At 47.9% G+C, this 21123-nt stretch overlaps 1 protein-coding gene across 4 annotated transcripts in view; it reads right to left on the bottom strand.

Annotated features, from left to right (window-relative positions):
• The window catches only part of LOC126540911 (potassium/sodium hyperpolarization-activated cyclic nucleotide-gated channel 3-like), an 82349-nt gene that overhangs the window by 47088 nt on the left and 14138 nt on the right, over positions 1 to 21123 (bottom strand). For 2 of the 4 annotated variants that reach the window (XM_055076077.2, XM_072286581.1), the window contains exons 2-5: positions 14257 to 14417; positions 10852 to 11108; positions 5691 to 5840; positions 3901 to 4122 (exon numbers count right to left, since the gene is read on the bottom strand). In XM_055076077.2, coding sequence (XP_054932052.1) covers positions 3901 to 4122; positions 5691 to 5840; positions 10852 to 11108; positions 14257 to 14417 — 790 coding nt within the window. Of the gene's footprint in view, positions 1 to 3900; positions 4123 to 5690; positions 5841 to 10851; positions 11109 to 14256; positions 14418 to 16344; positions 16481 to 21123 lie in introns of all 4 variants that reach the window. The other 2 variants (XM_050187731.3, XM_055076078.2) reach the window with 2 other exon arrangements.

The following is a 21123-nucleotide window of genomic DNA, read 5'->3' as shown; positions in this document are numbered from 1 at the left end:
TTTTTTTACTTTATTTCCTTTGTTTCTAAGATTTGTGTTGTATCTGTAACCGCTGTAGACTGTTTAGGGTCAGAGGCCTCGTCATGCTCCATCAGCCTTTAGCTTCAGTCCCTGCATCAGGCTCTGTTTTCGTCTGATGCTGAAATAAAATAAATTAAAAAAACGCGCCAGTCGTCCAGAAGGATCTTTAAGGTTTGTCAACCAACAGAGCGAGTGGTGGTTGCTGATAACTGTGAAGTGGCGGCCATACAGATATGGACGAAAGTTCATAGCCGCCCATACCACGGTGAGGCATTCTTTCTCAGTTGTGGAGTAATTAGCCTCTGTGCGTGAGATTGTTCTACTTGCATAGGCAAGCACTCTTTCTGTGCCCTCCTGCCGCTGCACAAGAACAGCTCCCAAGCCAACATTGCTGGCATCAGTGTGGAGCAATGGTCTCATCAAAGTGAGCAAGCACTGGAGGTGCCTGGAGACGTTGCCGCAAGTCGTTGAATGCACCTTGCTCTTCGTCGCCCCATACAAAAGCAACGTCGTCTCTCGTGAGGCGGGTTAACAGCGACGCAATGCGAGCAAAGTCTGCAATAAACCGTCGGTAGACGGTTTTTTGTAGACAGAGGCCGAGGAAGCGCCTGACAGCCTTTTTATCGGATAGTACTGGAAACTGTGCGACGGCAACAATTTTTTCAGGATCCGGGCGGACACCTGCGTGGCTGGCGACGTGACCAAGAAACTGTAGTTTCGCAAAGCCAAAGTGGCACTTCTTCTGGGGAAGGCCGGCGGACCAGATGGACTGCAGAACCGCTTCAAGCCGTTCGAGGTGTTCTTCAAATGTTGCGGAGAACACGATGACGTCGTCGAGGTACACTAAGCAGGTTTTCCACTTCAGGCCTGAAAGCACAGTGTCCATGAGGCGTTGGAACATAGCAGGGGCAGAGAACAAGCCGAAAGGCAAGACCTTAAATTCGTATAGGCCGTGTGGTGTCACAAAAGCAGTTTTTTCACGGTCTCTCAGGTCTACCTCGATTTGCCAATATCCGCTTTTTAAACCCATTGAAGAGAAGTAACGTGCGTGTTGAAGCCTGTCGAGTGAATCGTCTATACGGGGAAGCGGGCACACGTCTTTCTTTCTCACCTGATTTAGTTTTCGGTAGTCCAGTCAGAAACTCAAGCTGCCGTCTTTTTTCTTGACTAGAACTACAGGAGATGCCCAGGGACTCTTTCTGGCTAAACGTATTCGGCCAACACTGAACGACAGGCAGCGAGCGTCCCTTGTTCGATTGGAACAGGAACACAGGACGAGGAACAACTTTGGCGCGACTCGTTTTCTTTTGAAAGCACAGAGGAGACAGACCGATGCAAGATCCCCGGCTGCACTTGTATCACGTTGGTAATGCAAGGCAAATGCAACGCGCACCTATGTTTCACATCCGACGAGAACGGTGTGTACAAGATCCAAACCAAGCCATGAGAGGCTTGCGGCGAAGCTAGCTTTCAGTGTTCTACCTTGTGTTGCCCCCCTAGTGCTGCAAAACTTTTCCGCAAAACATGTTTAAGGCGAATAGCTTTCTTTTGGCATTTTCGCCCGTTTCCTGGGTTGGCGGCGGTCGGACTTGCGATACAAAGGCGCCGAGGGAAAGGGCACGTGCCCTCGGGTAATAGAGTAGCGGGGAGAGGCGAATAGATGGCAGCGGAGGGAGGGGGGGGGGGGGACTGTCGCTCGATCCTTCGTTCGTTCGTTCTTGCTATGCTTGCATTGACAATCATCGTTGATTGTTCCTGTGCAATTTTTTTTTTCTGATCGTTGAATATGGTTAGTGTATTTTGCACATTTAAATGGAAAATAAACATTTCCTTCGACTTAAAGGGGTTAATGTCCCCTCCTTAAGGAAGTTCGATGAACGCTTGCTTCACAGCTTGAAGAGAGCGACTACAAATCACGTACACTTCTTTCTTTGCAGGGCTGTTGACCACTGCGTTATTATTCTGTACATTAAAGAACGAACGCCACAAATTTATATTGAAATGTATAGTGTGTCCTATCGTATGGGAAAAGATTAATATGCACAATAATATAAGCCATGCGCGCGTACAGATGTACTTGTATGCGATTGCAACGGTAGCGGCAAGAAGCACGCAAGTGTGCCGTCGTTTTCTTTATGCCCCCTTCTCTTCTTTTTTTTAATGCGACGCATTCTTTGTCTATTCTAGTGACTTTGCGGTTCCTATCTTGCACGATGCGCCGGGGAATGGGAGAACTGTGGAGAGAAGTACGGAGCAGCAATTGGCTCGATCGGAAGGCGTTACGTACGTCATAGGTGTCGTCGCAGTCGTCGTCGCCGTGCCATCATCGTCGTCGTCTGCATGTCGCCATCATCTTCCTCTCCTTGTCTAACATACAGAGGGACACGTTGCGCTTTATGGAAACACTTTGTGCAACCCAAACAAGGCTCGATAGCCAGCTAGCGACAAAAAAAATATTACCGCATAATATTTGTTTGCACAGTGCGTGGAATTCACAGAAATATTGTAACAGTGCAGCTGCTAAGGGGAGTTACTGAACTGTTTTCGTGGCCGCGGTGAAATCCGTGGGTGAAGGTCGGCGTGCGGCGGCGTGCACCAAGGACGTTTAAAACTCCATGGTGTGCACGTGGTCGGTATCATATGGGTCGTCATAACCTCTTGTCATACTATGCCAATTTTGGTGCATACCAAGTTAAAGAAAGGACCATGAGAGCACCAAGACGAAGGCGGCTAGGTCATAACCTACATGACACGCATGTCATGAGGCTATCGGCGGGTGTCCCGCGTGCGTGCGTGCGTGCGTGCGTGCGTGCGTGCGTGCGGGCGGGCGGGCGGGCGGGCGGGCGGGCGGGCGTGCGTGCGTGCGTGCGTGCGTGCGTGCGTGCGTGCGTGCGTGCGTGCGTGCGTGCGTGCGTGTGTGTGTGTGTGTGTGTGTGTGTGTGTGTGTGTGTGTGTGTGTGTGTGTGTGTGTGTGTGTGTGTGTGTGTGTGTGCGTGTGCGTGTGCGTGTGCGTGTGCGTGTGCGTGTGCGTGTGCGTGTGTGTGTGTGTGTGTGTGTGTGTGTGTGTGTGTGTGTGTGTGTGTGTGTGTGTGTGTGTGTGTGTGTGTGTGTGTGTGTGTGTGTGTGTGTGTGTGTGTGTGTGTGTGTGTGTGTCGGGGGTGGGCCAACTTGAACTCTGTGGGTGGGCCTACTTGAAATTTTTGATTGGGCCAACTTAAATTAGGGAGTCGGTCAACTTAAATTAGGAAGTCGGCCAACTCTAAATTTGGGTGTGAGCCAACTTGAGATTTTGAGTTGCCCATTGTCCAAAACGCTGCTGAGCGTCCTTCGAGTTTTGAACATCTCGCAGGCAAGCGAGCACGTTGATACGTTTGGAGAATTCTTATCAGGCCTTACCAAGGCGAAGTCACAACGCAGGCGAGAGCTTGCATGGACAAAGAAAACGTGCATAACACAGGCTTGCGAGAGCGACAGGGAAGGTGACATGACTTCGCGGCGATGCACCCTCTCCTCACACAATGCCTCACGCGCTATTGAGGCAGCTGGCGTTCCCTTTCGACCGCTCTGCTCCCATGACGCGCGCTCGTGCCCGGCGTTCCGGCTCAATTGGTACGATTGCACTGAAGGGGCCGGATGCGGCGAGAAAATCTGACAGTTGTCTACTAAAGCCTAAGCATTCTTTACCACCGGAAAGGTCATGGGTAGACGCGCATAAGCTAGGAAAAGCAGGCAAGCAAAACTAAGCAAAAACGAAGTCACAGCTAGTCGAGCCAAACAATGCTTACGCATTAGTAGACCATTCTCAGAATTTCCGTAGCTTTATTTTAACAGCTTCGTGGTAAAATATTTCACAGAAATAAACGTTGCAGCGCGACTTGCCCTCTCCCGCTGGACGTTCTTGGTGAAGTCCTTGTGGGCGAGCAAGTTGGCGCCGTAGCCCAGAAGTAACGCCTGCCAGAGGGCGCCAAAGAACATGCCCATCACCTGGATCCATTCCTCGACGAGCAGGCCGGTCTTCTGTGCCAGGCCGTAGTTGTTGGTCATCATGAGGGACACCGTGTTGTGCACAGCCCACGAGTACTGCTCCCACCAGTGTTTGTCCTGCACCCCAAGTGGCGTATGCGTCATGGACCGCTGGCGCGTCTTCGAAGAGCAAAGGTTACATGTAGAGGGCCTGCTGGGCCGGCGTCGTAGTCACGCGTGTGCCTTCAATTCGTGGTCCTTGTTTGACATGCCATCACAGTTAAAGTTTACGCGGATATTTCTTTAGCACGCATGTCTAGCCTCCCCGTCAATATGGCATCTTGTTCTATCTTTTTGTAAGACGAGGCATTCGGCATCAGTACTTGTCTAGTTAGCCGATAAGAAACTGTAATACGTTAGCATTATGGTATCTAATCATTGGATGATTTCTATCATCCACGTAAACTTCCTCCTCCTCGTACGGTCATGTTATGGTCTACTGATGATCACTTATCTGCTTATGATCTCCATTATAACAAACTGAGGCTGCCCAACGCTTTACGACCCTTGATGTAGTGACGCTGCCAACCTACTCGTCAGGAGCTTATGATCTGCTGTTTCTGTTTACTTATGATACATAATCTGCATATGCCTCCGCAAAGGTGGTTATCACGCTCCAGTGTCCGTAGTCCACTGGTAACACGGAAGCACTGCGACCGCACTTTAGGTTCAAAGCGCGTCATAAGACACGACACATATCTTGTCATTCATGTCGTGTACGTCCTATTACAATCCTTGCTGGGACAGAAGCACCGGCGGTACGTCAACGATATATTACGCCGCGAAACGTTAGCTAGCTAAGGTTAACTGAAGTCATGCTTTTGGCGTATCAAGGAGGACGCTTTCGATACATATGTCGTGTGATTTTGGCGAAGAATCAAACAAAATAGAAAAACGTTCTATTGCTAATTCACGTAACAGCTGTTGAGCACACATGGTAACACCGTTGTGACAGAATAGTACCGTTCCGTACACCAACACTCGCTATGTTCCTTTGCCTTTGCTTTTCTGTAATTCGTGATTTTCTTCGCCTGAAAATGTCCAAGCAGTGATTTGTGTGAGTGACAACAGGTGAAGGCATAGAACACTGTTTCTTTTTTTTTTCTTTGTGTTCTATAGTTCGGCATGCACGACAGCAGAACTTGCTATGGCGGAGGGTCGGGTGAGTTGGTGATGTATGGTCTACGCACACAGCCACACAAGAACGAGACACAAAGAATGATACACGCACGCAGCGCTCACTCGCAACTAAAAGATGCATTGGCACTACACGTGGTATGCATACCGGGCTAGTTTCATTGAAGGGAAGAAACGACGTTCACGAACGAGAGAAGACATAGTCAAGAGTAGTTAATGTACGAGTCATTTCACTTTTTCATCGTCCAGCTTATCACTGTTAGCCAATGGGAATTGTATATTGCTCTTCAATATGTCGTTTCTCGTTCGTGATCATTTCATTTACTTCAAGTATTGAATTGCATGCCCGGGCGTTTATATCACGTGTATTACCGGTAAATGTTTTACTTGAGAGTCAGCACTGTGTGCGTGGGTCGTTCTCTTGTGTCTCGTTCGTGTACCACGCAGAACAAGGGCAGAACTCGATCGCGCAGGAAGTTGCGGGAAGTCGAAGGCAGGACGCCACCCACTTGCAGTTTGGCGATGGATATCCACGACTGCGGCGGGAAACCCATCAGGTTGCCGACGAAGAACTGCAGACAGGCGTGCCAGTGCACAGCCAGAAAGATGAGCGCCAGGATGTTGCCCAGCTGCAGGTACACGCCCGTCGTCTGGTAGAACTGCAACAGACGAGACAACAAAGGGAGCAGTCAAATGGAACCGAAACCTTAACCTAGCAACCTTTATCGAGGATGCACGTTTTCGATTTCTTGCGTACTTCTAAAACAGAGGCAACGCCGTCACCTTCACTTATTGAAACTTCGAGTAAATGTCCAGAGTACTTCGTCAAGGTTACGACATAACTCCTCGGGCAGGGGCAACTCGGAAACTTCTCGTAATGTTCCGTGGAGTTAAAGTGCACAATATCTTTTTTTTTTTTGTATCCATCGACAACCTCAACATCCTTTCTGTGTACATAGTAATTGGATCGTATATACCTCCTTCAGGCACCAAATGATTCCGTTCGTTGACAGTTTAGATTCAGGGTATTTCTTGCATCTTCAGAATCATGAAAACCGTACATCTGCAGCCCGGATCACGGACTTTCATTTCTCATGGGATTTTGGTCACGTTTACAGTATGGGGGCTCATGCGAAAACTCTCTACGGGAATCACAGGTATGAGAAAATCAACTATTTCATGCCTAGCATACTTGGAAAGCCGCTATTGAGCCACTTGAAACACGTACCTGATGTGAGACATTGTGGAGAACAATTAAAAACGTGAACCCCTTATGTGACATTTTCAGTGATACCAACGGCAAGCACGCATTTCAACTTGTACTGGAATACTTACGCGCCGTGGTGGCCTAGTGGCTTTGGTGTTGCGTTGCTAAGTCTTAGGGCACGTGATTCAATCGCGGCCGCGGCGGCCACATTTCGATGAGGGCGAAATGTAAATACGCCCGTGTATCGTGCGTTGGATGCACGTTAAAAAAAAACCCAGGCAGTCAAATCAATCCGAAGTTTCCCGCTACGGCGTGCCTCATAATCATATCTAGGTTTCGGAAAGTAAAACTCCAGCATTTGATTTAATTAATCGGCTCCAATATTTTGCGCACATTGCTCAAGCTTGCTGCACAGGTCCAATCAGAAGTGTTTCAAGATGTATGTGACTATTCCTAAATATTGTTATTTTCATCAGCGGTATTCTTTTGATGCACAATGCCGGCATGCAGAATTGTGCACGCAGCACCTGAAAGGAACTTACAGACGAACAAATGTCTGGGCGACGCTTAGCGCGATCATCTGCTTTAGAAGGCATGACATTAACTGATGCGTATTTGCTTTCGCGCCCGTCGTCATGACTCAGAGCGAAATAGTTTTGTTGTTTGAGTGACGTGATTCATTCCATTGTCATTGAAGCATAGTTCAATAGCGTTCCACACGGTTGTCAGTTGGAGCTGCAGTCGCAGAAAGCGCATTCGAGCCGCAGTATGCAGTCTTTTACGCAACCGCATCCGTTCACTACCCTCAACTCCTCGTAATAAATAGTAAATCGTAGAGGTTTACGTCCTAAAGGTACACTCGAGCCACGAATGGTGACGGGTCCCGGTTTATTCTTAATCGACGCATCATCCGTGGACCTTTTAACGTGCATCAAAACTCAATCGCAGGGGAACGTTGGCCTCCTGCTCCCATCCGAATGCTGTGGCCGCCCAATCCGACAGCCAAAGCTGCGGCTTCATGCACAGCAGCAGTGCGCATGTATGTATATATATATATATATATATATATATATATATATATATATATATATATATATATATATATATATATATATATATATATATATATATATATATATATATATATATGGCGGCCATATTGATGCTGATATTATGGTCTTCGAGGTTTGAATAAAGCATCTGGCTGGCATTCCTGTAACTAAACAGTTGATTTTAATCAATACCCGCATCCTACGCTTGCGTCGCAAACCGCTATCCTCAAATTCACCTCATCGTGCAATGAGAGCTTTCAGTTCGAGATCCGCCACGAAACTAGGTGCCTCCCAAAACCATAGTAATTGCTTCTGATATCTTCATAAATATAGTGACTATATTTCTTAAACACTCGTAATAGGGAGCAGTCCTAAAGCTCCAACAGTGACATTAAGGAATTATGGTAGAAGCGCATTTTATTAACTTAGTACCGCCGTTATCGCAAAGTTGAGCTATATATTAATACGTAAACTATATCAGCATCGTGGCCAATTCTTAAAGGGCACAAAATGCTCAACTCTATGAGAACTGGATACCGGAGCAATTTTAAGGAAATAAAAAATATGCGCTCCCATCTTGTAAAATTGCACTGAATGAAAGGGGTACACGGACTATATCGCACACACACATTATTTTTTTTGGGGGGGGCGGGGGCTGAGGCATGAAGTACAACCGAAGGAAAAGCGCGATGTCATTGTCTACAGCGGAAGGTGCTTCCCTGTCTGCTTTCTATCTGCGCATGACGACACCAAGGCAATCACAGCGACAAGTCGCATCACACTAAATATTTTAACGCTCTTGTGGGCGTATAAAGAGTGCTTGAGTTGTCCCATGGCTAACAGCCTCAACCTTTTCAGATTGAATCGTTTAAGGGGACAAGTGCATGGAGCTTCTTGGCAACTTCTCGTGGCAAGCGACATGCGGCACGAAAACTGCAAGAAATGGTCATACATACATACATACATACATAGATACATACATACATACATACATACATACATACATACATACATACATACATACATACATACATACATACATACATACATACATACATACATACATACATACATACATACATACATACATGCATTACCTTAGCACCTATCATTGTCAAACTCTCGTCTGAGATATTTTGGTGCCGCACCAACTGGTCAGAATACACAGAATAGTAAATATAGAGAAGGAACGTTAGCCAAGGGACAATCCAGCATCCTTAACAGTGTAAAAGTTTGAGCGTAGAATCGAGCCATACTGAGAAATCGCTAAGACTACCGGTATTCATGGCGACACCACGTACACCTATGTGTAGATCCGAAGAGGGGAGTAGGCAAAGGCAAATTCGCATCTTAGGCGCCCGTTCCTGCGTTGAGCGTCGGCGTCCCTCGGCGTAACCGAGCGAACAACCACAGCGAAGGGTGAAAGAGCGAACGCAGAGCGCAGTGGGGGATGAAAGACGGTGGCAGCGAGGAGGAAAGCGGAGTAGGAGAGTGTAGCGGAACCATGGTGCGAATAGTGCAGGAGGAGGGTATGGTGAAAGCATGAGAAGAAAATTATACGGATTCCATGCACTGTGGGAGTCAATGTAAGCGAAGCTTTTTGTGCTGTTTATTTTGATTATCGATAATATCGGTGATGTTGACGGCGAATGTTTAGTTTCTTCAACGTTTAGTCCAACATGAGATTAGTGATTGATGTTAAACGTTACCTCGCGTGCACGCGTAGTGCACAGAACACAAAGGGGGAGGTGTTTGCTTGAGGCGTTGTTGTGCGCCATACGATCATGAGACTGAAATAATCAGAAGAATAAGAATGTGCTGGGGTGCGTTTGGCAGGCATTCTCAGATCATGAACAGCAGGTTGCCATTATCTCTCAAGTGAAAAGTGTATAACAGCTGGGTCTTACCAGTACTCACGTACGGGGCAGAAACCTGGAGGCTTACGAAAAGGGTTCTACCTAAATTGAGGACGACGCAACGAGCTATGGAAAGAAGAATGATAGGTATAACGTTAAAGGATAAGAAATAGAGCAGATTGGGTGAGGGAACAAACGCGAGTTAATGACATCTTAGTTGAAATCAAGAAAAAGAAATGGGCATGGGCAGGACATGTAATGAGGAGGGAAGATAACTGATGGTCATTAAGGGTTACGGACTGGATTCCAAGGGAAGGAAAGCGTAGCAGAGGGCGGCAGAAAGTTAGGTGGGCGGATGACATTAAGAAGTTTGCAGGGACAACATGGCCACAATTAGTACATGACCGGGATAGCTTGAGAAGTATGGGATAGGCCTTTGCCCTGCAGTGGGCGACACCAGGATGATGATGATGATGATGATGATACGATCATAACCTCTGAGAGGGTTGAGCATTGTCATTGCCTCACATGGCACATCGCATTGTGGAAGAAATAATAACTTGAATTGGAATATGGGGCTGTACGTGCCAAAAACCACAATAGGACAATGAGGCATGCCATAGTGGCGGACCCGGAATTTTGACACAGTGGTGTTCTTTAACGTGTCCCAAAATCTAATTGGACGTGCGTTTTCTATTTCGCATCCACCTAAATGGTACTGTTGCGGTCGGGATCAAATCCGCCACCTCGAGCAATGCCATAGCTGCAAAGCTACCGCGGTGGGCACAAAGTGTTGATTTGACGTGCGACCGTTTCGGTAGGTTCACCTGGACTCTACGGTGCGCTTTAATGCAGTTCTGCTATGGAGGCACGCCCTGCGTAAGTTGCTCGCTTGACAAATTTTCTTGATGTTTATTTTTCAGAAATAGCAGAAACGTACCGTATCGTGCCTTGAACTTGAATTTATCCCGTTTGCCTGAAACTGCTATCGTGTCCTCATGTCACCTATTCCCGATCCCCCACCGCTGTGGAAACAGCGCTAGATGAGCGGAGGTCTGTCTGCGGCGGCTGCTGTGAATCACGCCCACGCGTCACCCGCGCGCTAGCGATCTCCAGATTAGCGATGCACTCACGCCACACTTGGCTCCGTTTGCAACGTGCTGCGCGAGACAGATTGTTCGCGTCAGTCAATCTATCGCGAAATGAAAACACGTATATAGTGCGCTAAAATTTCGCATTAGGGAGTATCGTATTAGTCGGTGAATTTTTCTTTTTTTCTTTTCAGACAAGGTAATTAACAGCGCTAAATCTTATTTTGAACAACCCGGATCCCAAAATGTGATCTTGTAAAGTTTGAGCAATAGCAAAGCAGCGGTAAGCGCGAAATATTTTTGCAAAAATTTTGAAGGAAGTACGCAGGTCAATGTATCTTTTTTTTATATTCATAACTCTGCACGATTACTTTTTTTTTTCTCTTAACTGTCTCTTCGAAAAGCTATGCAGTGTCCCTTTTAAGAAGGAGCGAAACCAGAGGCGGTTTATGCTGAACCCTGACCATTATCTGCTCGGTGCGCCCTCCGTATCGGAAGAGACGGCTGATCTTGATAAGCTTGACGAAGCTGAGGAGCTTGGCGAGTTGCGATAACCTGGAGCGAATATCCAAGTTTCTGTGGTGCTTTGTCGGCCACGTCCAGATGATGAAGTCCAGTGGAAGGCTGCTCAACAAGTCCACGGGGAACCATCCCTTTAGGTAGTGCTGCTTGATCTCAGCCGGGTCCATGATAACGATGCCCTGCTTGCGATCGTCAATGCCTGAGCGTAAAATTATGATCGATGATTACTTCAAACGTGATCACGAATAGCACAGTCGTCACGTGTCTACACGGCATTTGTCGTTCTGATCCCACATTTATAACTGGATTATCAGAAAGTAGGACTATCTGAAGATTAATCAGATGTGATTTATGATGAAATTAATATGAAGAGATATTTACCATCATAGACAAGTGAAACCTGAACTGAAAATGACAAGGCAGAACAATTTTCACGAGTATCAAGGCATTTTTAATTAAAAGTAATATATAATAATTATTATTTAAGCGTGCATGTCTACCATCACACGATAAGATTATTCTACTTATGCAGTTCCAAAGTATATTTTAAACATAGCGGACCAACCTAAGCGTCCATATTTGTTTGAATTTTCGATATGCATGTGATCAAACTATATGTAATTCGTACGACTCAAAAGCGGAGTATAATACCCATTCGTCATTCATACCGCTCGTTGTTGGAACACCGTCGCGCGATTCTCACTGTCGGCCATCGTCCGTATAATGCTGAAGGCCGTAGGCCATGTAACGTTGAATGCGCCGGTTCTCATCCCATCACCAAAATTAAGCAGCATTGTTCTTTACCCGTATTTGCGAGGCTGAGTGCTAGGAAATGTCGCTCGAAAAGCTACAGGGATGTGCGTGCAATGCGTCAAGCATAGCCAGCAAAGTCTGACAGCTGTTTCTGTTCCCGTTTTTTCGTGCACTTACTGACTCAGCGTACCTTGCTACCTGTCACGATTTCTCATTTACCGAAACGCGGAAGATCGGAGCGAGAAAATAAAATCTAAATAAATGTAAGCGAGAAACAGAGGAAAACCGTCCGTGTTCGCAGCTTAAAGGATTACTGTTTGTTCCACTGAGAACAATGTAAGCACCACGGTGTCGGGGTGGTGGTGATGGTGATGTTGTAGCAGGCGGTTTTTACCCTGGCAGACGAGGCCGTCTACTGCTGAGCCCGCACACATTTCGTGACCATACCAGGAGTGGTACGCACTCAGCTGCTCGGCAGGAACGCCTTAAGTGCTCGTGCACATAACGCTCATGTCAGCAACGGAAGGCCATAACGCTGCCCTGTCTCCATAATGCAAAGCCGACTGGACGAAGCAGGACGCCCCTTGGCGCCGAATTCACAATAATCATGCGTACCACATGACGACTGGCTACAGCTCCTGCTCTTGTACGAACAGTTCTAGCGCAAGAACTTGTTTGTGAACACGGACCCTGATAACTTTTATCGTGCGTTATCGTACCAACTCGCCATTTCAGTATACAGTACCGAAACGAGAGGGCGACCTGCGCTACCGACGGTGCAGCCCTTCTTATATACCCACGTAACTTGTGCCAAAATATCAAAATACGAGCCGGTCAGAACCTAGGTAATGTCAACTGTTTGCCACCGCATAGAGCAAGTGAGACTATTTCGGATGCGAAAGCATCAAATGGCCCATTAAGCGAGAAAGCCAGCGTCTGTCATCTGTAGCAGCAAAGCGGAACCTAAACTCGCATTGCCATTGGCTGCGGCGCCATGTCATGAGCGGCCCTCGACAGAGTTCCCATTGGCTTCAACGCCACGTCACGAGCTGTGCCTCGACGGAGCAGAGCGCACAAAAAGGAAACACCTGCTGCAACGATAGCACGCCAGGTTTTGCGCGGGGGGAGAGGGCAACGCCGTGACGCCACGTCATCTACGCTCTCACTCTCGGCACGAGCGCTCCTCGACGGAAGAGAGCCAACGCCTCGCAGAGCAGGTGAAAGAGAACACCTGCTGCGCAATAGCGCGCCAGGTGTTGCGTGGGGGAGAGGGCAACGCCACGACGCCACGTCATCTACGCTCTCGCTCTCGGCACGAGCGCTCCTCCACGGAACAGAGCCAACGCCTCGCAGAGCAGGCGAAAGAGAACACCTGCTGCCGCAATAGCGCGCCAGGTGTTACGTGGGAGAGAGGGCAACGCCGCGACGCCACGTCATCTACGCTCTCGCTCTCGGCACGAGCGCTCCTCGACGGAACAGAGCCAACGCCTCGCAGAGCAGGCGAAAGAGAACACCTGCTGCGGCGAGAGCGCACCAGGTGTTGCGTGAGGGGACAGGGCATCGCCGCGACGCGCCACCCGATGGGCGTCGCCGCGCCGGCGGCATGCGGCGTTGGCACCGCAGGCTGGTGCTGCTTGGTGGCACGGGCAGCACGTGCCGCTACGGCACATTAATCGCAGCGGAAATCTCGAAATATCGCTCAGCGCCGTTCAATTGGACATTAATGCTTTCACGTTCACAACTCATAAGTGCTAAGGTGTTGTTCGTGTATTTCGCATAATTGCGTACTCAATTACTATTAATTGGTCTACTTCTTAAAATCCGATACTCAGAGCAAAAGCGTAGATGAGAAAATTGTAGATCATTCTCAAAAATTCCCGATCCAGCGTTCACTTACGCGGCACTCTGTCTTTTTCGCGAGGATTCTTTCGGACTCGAAAAAAGCTTTTATGTATCCCGTATTGGAGTACTTGGGTAAATGATAATAACCAATTATATAATCATGCGAAATACAGAATATAGTGCGACTTGCTCCAAGCGACGGCAAACATTTCACCTTGGTTCTGTCCAGCTATACACTTGGCACTTGCATAATCTAAATATTGGCATAAGTTACGTAGGACGCACACCCCCGTATTTTAGAACGCTCTTCTACTCAGCACTCAACCTCGATGAAAGAAAGTCGATCACAGCGCCGCGCACTCGCCGTAGTTGCTTTTAGTGGCTATGGTGTAGGGCTGGTAAGCACGAGGTCGCGGGATCGAATCCCGGCCACGGCGGCCGCATTTCGGTGGAGGCGAAAGCACCCTTGTACTTAGACTTGGGTGCAAGTTAAATAACCTTAGGTAGTCAAAATTTTCCGAATCCCCTACTACACCGTGCATCATCATCAAACTTTTTTTTTTTTTACAGCGCCGCCCCTCGACAGGAACGGTCACTGCGCTTCACTGACAATCCACGGCAGTTCCTTAGAAGTGTAGTGTCTTCTGAAGCCGAGGCACGGCGCTGTGCTCAACTTAGTGCAGCGGAGGAACAGCTTCGAGTTGAGCATCATTTGAACATACGGAAAGGGGGGAGGGGGGTAGTACTCTTACCAGTCCTGAAGTTGAGCAGCATGTCTGCGAGGAGCATGAAGTCGGAGTAGAGAGAGTAGAGCGCCCACTCGATTCCCGTCGTCGGGAAGAAACCCAGGTGCAGAGGGACCAGTACCAGGTTCATGACGAGCAACAGCACGATGAAGCCGTCCCACCACTTCCTGCACGACCCACGACGGGTCGATGGAATTGTTCGCAGGGCCAACAAATAAACCACTCCATCACAAGGTTAGCTGGTTGGCTCGCCGCCAATCACTTAGGCAGGTCTGTAAGTTTGTGAACCAGCCGATCAGCTGGGCAATAAGATAAATGAATAAGTCTGCTTTATGAAAGGTTGGCTCCGTGGCTATGCTCTGGTGTAAAAGATGGAGAGGAGTATAAAAAGGACTAATAATAATGATAATAATAATAATAATAGTAATAATAATAATAATAATAATAATTATTATTATTATTATTATTATTATTATTATTATTTTTATTATTATTATTATTATTATTATTATTATTATTAGAACACAATATATCTGTACATAAAAGAAGCTCACAATCGTCAACCAGAACGGCGCTTGCGTGGTGATGCCCACCAGAGGTGGCAGCTGCTACAGTGTTGAATGTTAAGTAATATGCGTTACATTCGTTAAAAAGTGTACAGAGGTTACAAACTAAAAGAAGCAAGTAAATAAATACATTAACAATTGTCTAAACAAAGTATAGTAGATCGCATTTGATTGCGTGAAGTTAATGAAGATGTGTCATTCTGAAGACCATTTCAAGTTTCAGGTATGTAACAGGACCTCAGCGATTCACCGCAGTGAGTACGCACTACTGGCAATGCGTATCGAGGCAAAATAAATAAAATTTAGAAATAACAAATAAAAGTAAGTCAGTAATACTGAAACTGGGCCAGCACACTATATAAAGCAACGACTCTTTCTCAATGGTATATTCCTTTTCCCGCTTCTCCAGTGAGGCCAAGTCGCGCTCCGCCCTTGTAATTAGCGCCGAGATTGGCTCCTCGTCAATCGTGAACGACAGAAAAACGCAATCAATCGATAGTAATCCGCGCATTGTACCAGCCCTGTTTGCTCACTCATTGCACAGCGAGTATCTCGACTCTGGCAACCATGCTATGCCTTGAGCTATGTGCAGCATACGAAGGCTTATTGGCTAGTCGCCTGCTCTTCTCTTAAGTGCTACTGGACTCCTTTGGTTCAAACGATGTTCCGCATTCCGTGAATTGGCCGTCAGTTGCGCAGGCCAACGTTCCTATGGCTCTAAGTTTAGTGAACCGAAAGCGGACAGACGCGCAGCCGCGGCCGCAGCTGAATAGGCCGATTTCACAAAGAGTAAATTTCACTAAGCAACCGCTGCCCCGAAGCATGCCGGTAGTAGCACTACTTAGCGGGCTGAAGGGCGACTACGGCGACGTTAGGGAGGAGGAGGTTGTAATTAAGAGAAAGGAGCTGAGGTGGGCAACTATGGTGCGCTTCTAAGCATGTTGCGTCTGTACACCACGTCAAACTCGCTTACATTTCGAGATCAATATGCAGGGAGGTAAGAATAAGTTTCCACAATAGCAGCGGATGAACAAATGCAGCCTCCACTTCTCAACTTGCTCCTAAAGTTGGCCTCAAAAGTCCACAGTGCCACTGTCCTCGGCATGGTTCTTCAAAATTGGCACCTTGAACTCAGGCACACCAGGAAAGCAACGAGGACTGCCGGTCATCATGGCGCCGAGGCAGAGTTCAGCTCCCACCATGTTGCGTTTTCTTGCGCACTGATTTTCATTTTTCTTCAGTATTTCTTCACTTCAATTAAAAAAAAAAAAGACAGTTTCCCTACCTTAGGCCTTCCTTAGGTCTACCAGCCTTTCCTCCTTTCCCTACAAGAACCACTTCTCTCTCTCCCCGTCCACCACCCCCCCTTTTTCTTTCTTTACACAATAACTACGAAACAACTATCCCGGCAACAAGCAGAAATACCATACTGCATATGGACAGCCCCTACGAGTGCGCTAACTACTGTTTGAGAAGTGCAGTGGTGTCGACTGAAGCGCGCATTCGAGCCGAAGGCCAGCTCACGCACCTGAACTTGGAGCGTGGATGCACGATGCACCTGTGCTCCGTGTGCGCCTGCTTCTTGAAGTCCAGTCCAGAGTACTGTCTCCTCGACGCAGCCGTGAGCAGCTTCTTTATCGCTGACTTGATGGCGCGAAGTTGGTCTGCATATTCGAGACCACTGCAATGAAAACTATGCGACTCTGCACTGCATGTTGTCGGTGCGTCGACGTCACCTGGCGCGTTCCTTATTCGTGTTCAGACATGCGCGATAACTGCTGTCACTTGCGTTTTCCTGGCAGATAGAAAAGGGTCTATGTTCATCGTCTACGGAAATGTGCGCTGTCTCTATGCACTGCCGCTCTGCACGAGCACGTGGCCAGACATTTGGGACATTCGGTGTGCGAGACGCCTCGCTACCTCTCGGTGTACGCCTGCTCACGCTGCGTTACCGAACGGACGTCGAAGTTCGAAAAATCTACTCCAATAAACGTAGTTATCAAATAGATCCTGCTTGCTACATGAAAAACGACCTACTTGAGAACACTTTCGACAAATTTCAACGTGGTGCTAACATAAATCTCTAGGTTCCTGGCCAGTCTGTTACACCGCACTTTAACCAAAGTATTACGTGCGGAGAGACGCAAACGAATAGATTAATTACAATGCATTTACTAGAGCAGCGCAGCCAGAGACTAATGAAACCAGCTCGTGAGCGTCAAGCCCCGATGCCCGTCTTCGTCTTGCTTTGCGCAATGTCACTTAAGCATCTGTTGTATCGCGACAATGTGAATAAGTAACCCATTCAGCTAATCAAACTACACGGGAACGTATACAGAGCTTTATTACCACACAGCTAAAATCTGCCGAAAGTGCTGCCAAACGGATCATTTTCATGCATAAATCAAATCCTAATTGATAACGACGGTCTTGGAAACGTTTGATTTTTCGAAGCGCGACGTCCATTGAGTTACGCAGCGCTGTGTGGACGACCTCCAATACAACATAATTTCTCCAAGGAAACTGCGAATGCTTTACGATGTAATGGAGACTCGACAGGAGTTTTTACAAGCACTTGAAATATGGACGCTCTTCAAAAGTTGGGGCTTGTTGGTCGAGGCATAGCATTCACAAAATTTCGCCTGAGTGACTCTGCTGCGGGGTGAACAACTCCGTATCATATCCACTTGCAAGAGATGCAATGTACGCGCGCGAACAGGAGGCCAGCTGTACGAAGATAACGCCTGCTTCCAGTGATATTGCAACGACTGTACTGCTGCACCGGACTACGGAATGCTGCTTGCACAAGCCTTATCGAAGGTCGTCTTTCTAGCTGAGCCTTGAATGAGGTTACGCAGTTCTCACAAACAAGAAAATCACCATACGAGTCTACGCCGGCTCTTGTTATCTTCACATAGGCATGTGTTCGAACCATGGCACTCGAATTCCTCCGCTTATATCCCTCAACGCGGGGCTCTGTGATAATTTACTCATTTTTCCTAGTTTGAACAAATAAGTGACACGCAGATATGCTGGGTGCCAAAACAAAAGCGTATTATTTCGGCGTTCCCAAAGGTGAAGCACTGCAGGACGCTTGCACTTGCTGTCGGCAATTAAGAACGATTGCATCCCCTTTTATGCTGAAAAGCGAACGATATGTGCCTAATCTGCCATCTGTAAGCCACGTGTCAGCAATGTAAGAGTCGGCTGGTCGCCCAGGAAAAAAGAAAGCATATCTAATGACTTGTCTATGAAGAATCAGTTCACGCAACCATCGCCTTTCGACGCAAAATGCCACACGGGGCTGGTGTATACTATTCACCCCAGTAGAACGCACGAGAAATGTGGACCACATTCAGCGATACTTCTGTAGAATGCTTTAGAATGAGGCAGCGGGTATAGGCACAAGAAACTATTGACCCGACCCCTTCCTCCACTTTTTTGAACCAGTAATATATACCGTAGTGTTCCCACTGAACGTGCTTAAGAGGAAGCTTTAGCTCGGGCCCAACTCCGACGCGGCCTATTCAAATACATGTAAAACGCAAAAACGTTTTTATGCGATAACCCCTGGACCGATTTTGATGAAATTTGTTGCGTTTGAGAGAGAAAGTTAAATTCTAGTGACTGTTGGAAGCGGAATTTCGATTTAAGGCTTGAATTTTCTTAAACCGATTTTCAAATATTTGACCGTTTGAAAAAAATAGAAGCACGAAGTTTACAAATTCATAGCTCTGCATCAAGAACTGATATCGCGGTTCTGTAAACGGCATCCATTAGATCATTCAAAGCGGACAAATGCAATATGTCATTTTACATCTTACGTGAATTTGTTACGTTGGTTACAACGGTTTTGCAAAAGTTGTATTTCCCTATGATTAAATATTTTTATAATCTATGTGTAACATATCAATTTTGTCCGCTTTAGATGTACTATTAGATACAATTCGCAGAATTGTATTATCATTTTTATTGGTTGAGTTACAGAGTTGTAAACTTGATAGTCTCGTTTTTTGAAAATTTTCGATTTTTGCCAATTTTTTATAAAAAATTGACGACCTAACTCAAAAATTCGAAACCAACAGTCACTAGATTTTAAGTTTGTCTTTTAAATGCAAAAAAACCTCGTCAAATTTGGTGCAGTGGTTGCCGAGAAAAACGAATTCTCCTTTTACATGTATTTAGATAGGAGTACTCGAGCTAAAGCTTCCTCTTAAGCGAAAGTTGAAAGAAAAGATGTCCATACACAAAAAAGTCGCAGTTTCGCACGAAAGGCGAAGCATCGATTGCGATAGCAAATTAGTGGACAGCCATACGAAGTAAGGATAGTAGCTTTATCGGCCGTATAAACTCGTAAACATAGGCATACAAACTAAATTAACAAGCGTTGCGTTAGGCGCGCACAAGCAAACATGAAAGTATCTCACTCAATGCCCGCGGAAACTAGCTGTCAGAACGCTGGAGTGGGTAATCGCGGCAGCAGCAGCGAGCGAATTGACCTTCGTGTAGTGTCTCGCATCAAAGCGAACTAAGCCGCGGAAACACAGCGCGCGGCGGACTCTGTCCCCATTGCAGATGGCTTTCAACATACAGTAACCCGGGCGGCCCGGGCCACTCGGAGTAGAAGGCCCCTCCCTCGTCGCTACCCTCCCGCCGAAGCCTTGCGCGCGACGAAATATGGCGCGCTTCCTCCCCAATTTCCTTGCTTGCGTGCGCCAGATTGAGCCGTGATCGCCGGCTCACCCTCGCACGCATGTAGAGCATAGAGACATTTAACTGAACCTCACGGCGACGGCGATGCCGACGGAACAAATGCGCCTGGAGTGTCCATATAGTTACTTGCGCAATAAAAAATCTGTAGTAGTAAACTACGCTTCGGCAATGTCAAAACAGTCACCGTGAGCTCAGGCTTGCTAAGGCGATGAAGACGCAGAAATGAAAGACGGGCGGCGACGCCGCTCTCAAGTTCCCGCACCCGCTCGCGCCGTCACGCCACCGATTTTGACAGCGCTTACCTCGTGTCTAGATAATTCTTTAGCGATAAAGAAGCGCTTCACTGCGGTCGGGAGGAACAAATGACTCACCCTGGCAAGTCTCGAGTGATTTTCCTGAGGCAGCACGGCCCATATGCGATGAAATACGTTGAACATCCCTGACGTCACACCGACGATCGCGGATGTCGGTGCGACATTCGAGTAAAGTTTAGCCTTTGTTGCCCCAGTAATAATCGGCTCTCTTCACCCAAGACGAATAAAAAACAGAGCCGCGGGTTGAATGCCCGGCTGCATTTGACCACACTCTGATGGGGGCGCGGAACGTGGCCGCTGCGGCCGGCACGCTGTTACGTTTCGCCTACAACGCGCGGTAATGCCGGCGCGGATGCAACGGACGCCGGGGCTTTGTTCAAAGCGGCGGACATTTTGGCCCGTTCGACGCCGCCGCAACGCCTACCCGCCAAGCGTGTCCAGGCGTGTTTCAGTGCCACGTGTCTTCGTGTGTGCGTGTGTGTGTGTGTGCCCACGCTTGTCAAAGCGCGGCAGCCGGGGAGCGGAGCTCCCCAAGGGAAGGTTGGCGATGCGTCACTACACTCGGTTCAGCAGGTCTCTCGGCTCGACCGTGCGCGCCGTCGTGGGCTCATGCTCCGCCGTCCCGTGACCTTCATCCCGTGACCTTCCCTTTTGGACCGCGACGCCGAGAGTATAAGAGCAGCTGCCCCCGGACGCCAGGAGAGAGGCTCCGATTTGTACTGTTGAGTTACGTGCTCTCCCGTCTCTCCACTTCGGTCGACCTGACCGGCCGCTCTTTTGCTATGTTAGAATAAACAAGTTGTTCTGTTACCAGTCTTCTCATGCTTTGCCGGGACCTTCGGATGCTTCCAGTGCCCCAGGCCGCCAGGCCAACGCTACCCTTGGGGCTTGAGACCCATTGGCAATAACGGGCGTCAGCACCGAGACCCCAACAACTCGTGCCAGCGGTGCGATTCTATCATCTGGTTGCCAGCGGTGAGATCGCGACAACGGAGGCCAGCAGCGAAGAGATGCGGTTGACTGTATGCTGAGCAGCACAACGACCATCCGGGAGCAGCGCAACGAGCCCTGTGTGATGACTGGTGAGCCCTGTGTGATGACTGGTTGCCTGCAGCGGAACGACTGCGCGGAATTCTTGGCTGCGAGGTTTGGTGAGTGCGGGACTTTCTTCTTCTGAGTTTTGCCAGGCTTTTGTTAGTGTTAGAAACAGAGCTGGTAATTGTGGTTGTCGTTGCTGCCGGGTTAGTTTGCGGCAAGACAATAGTAGGCAGTAGAGAAAG

Source organism: Dermacentor andersoni, chromosome 2 (genome assembly GCF_023375885.2).
Source record: "Dermacentor andersoni chromosome 2, qqDerAnde1_hic_scaffold, whole genome shotgun sequence".
NCBI classification, from domain to species: Eukaryota; Metazoa; Arthropoda; class Arachnida; order Ixodida; family Ixodidae; genus Dermacentor; species Dermacentor andersoni.
Note: the sequence above shows the minus strand (reverse complement) of the source record. Positions and strands in the feature narration are given on the sequence as shown.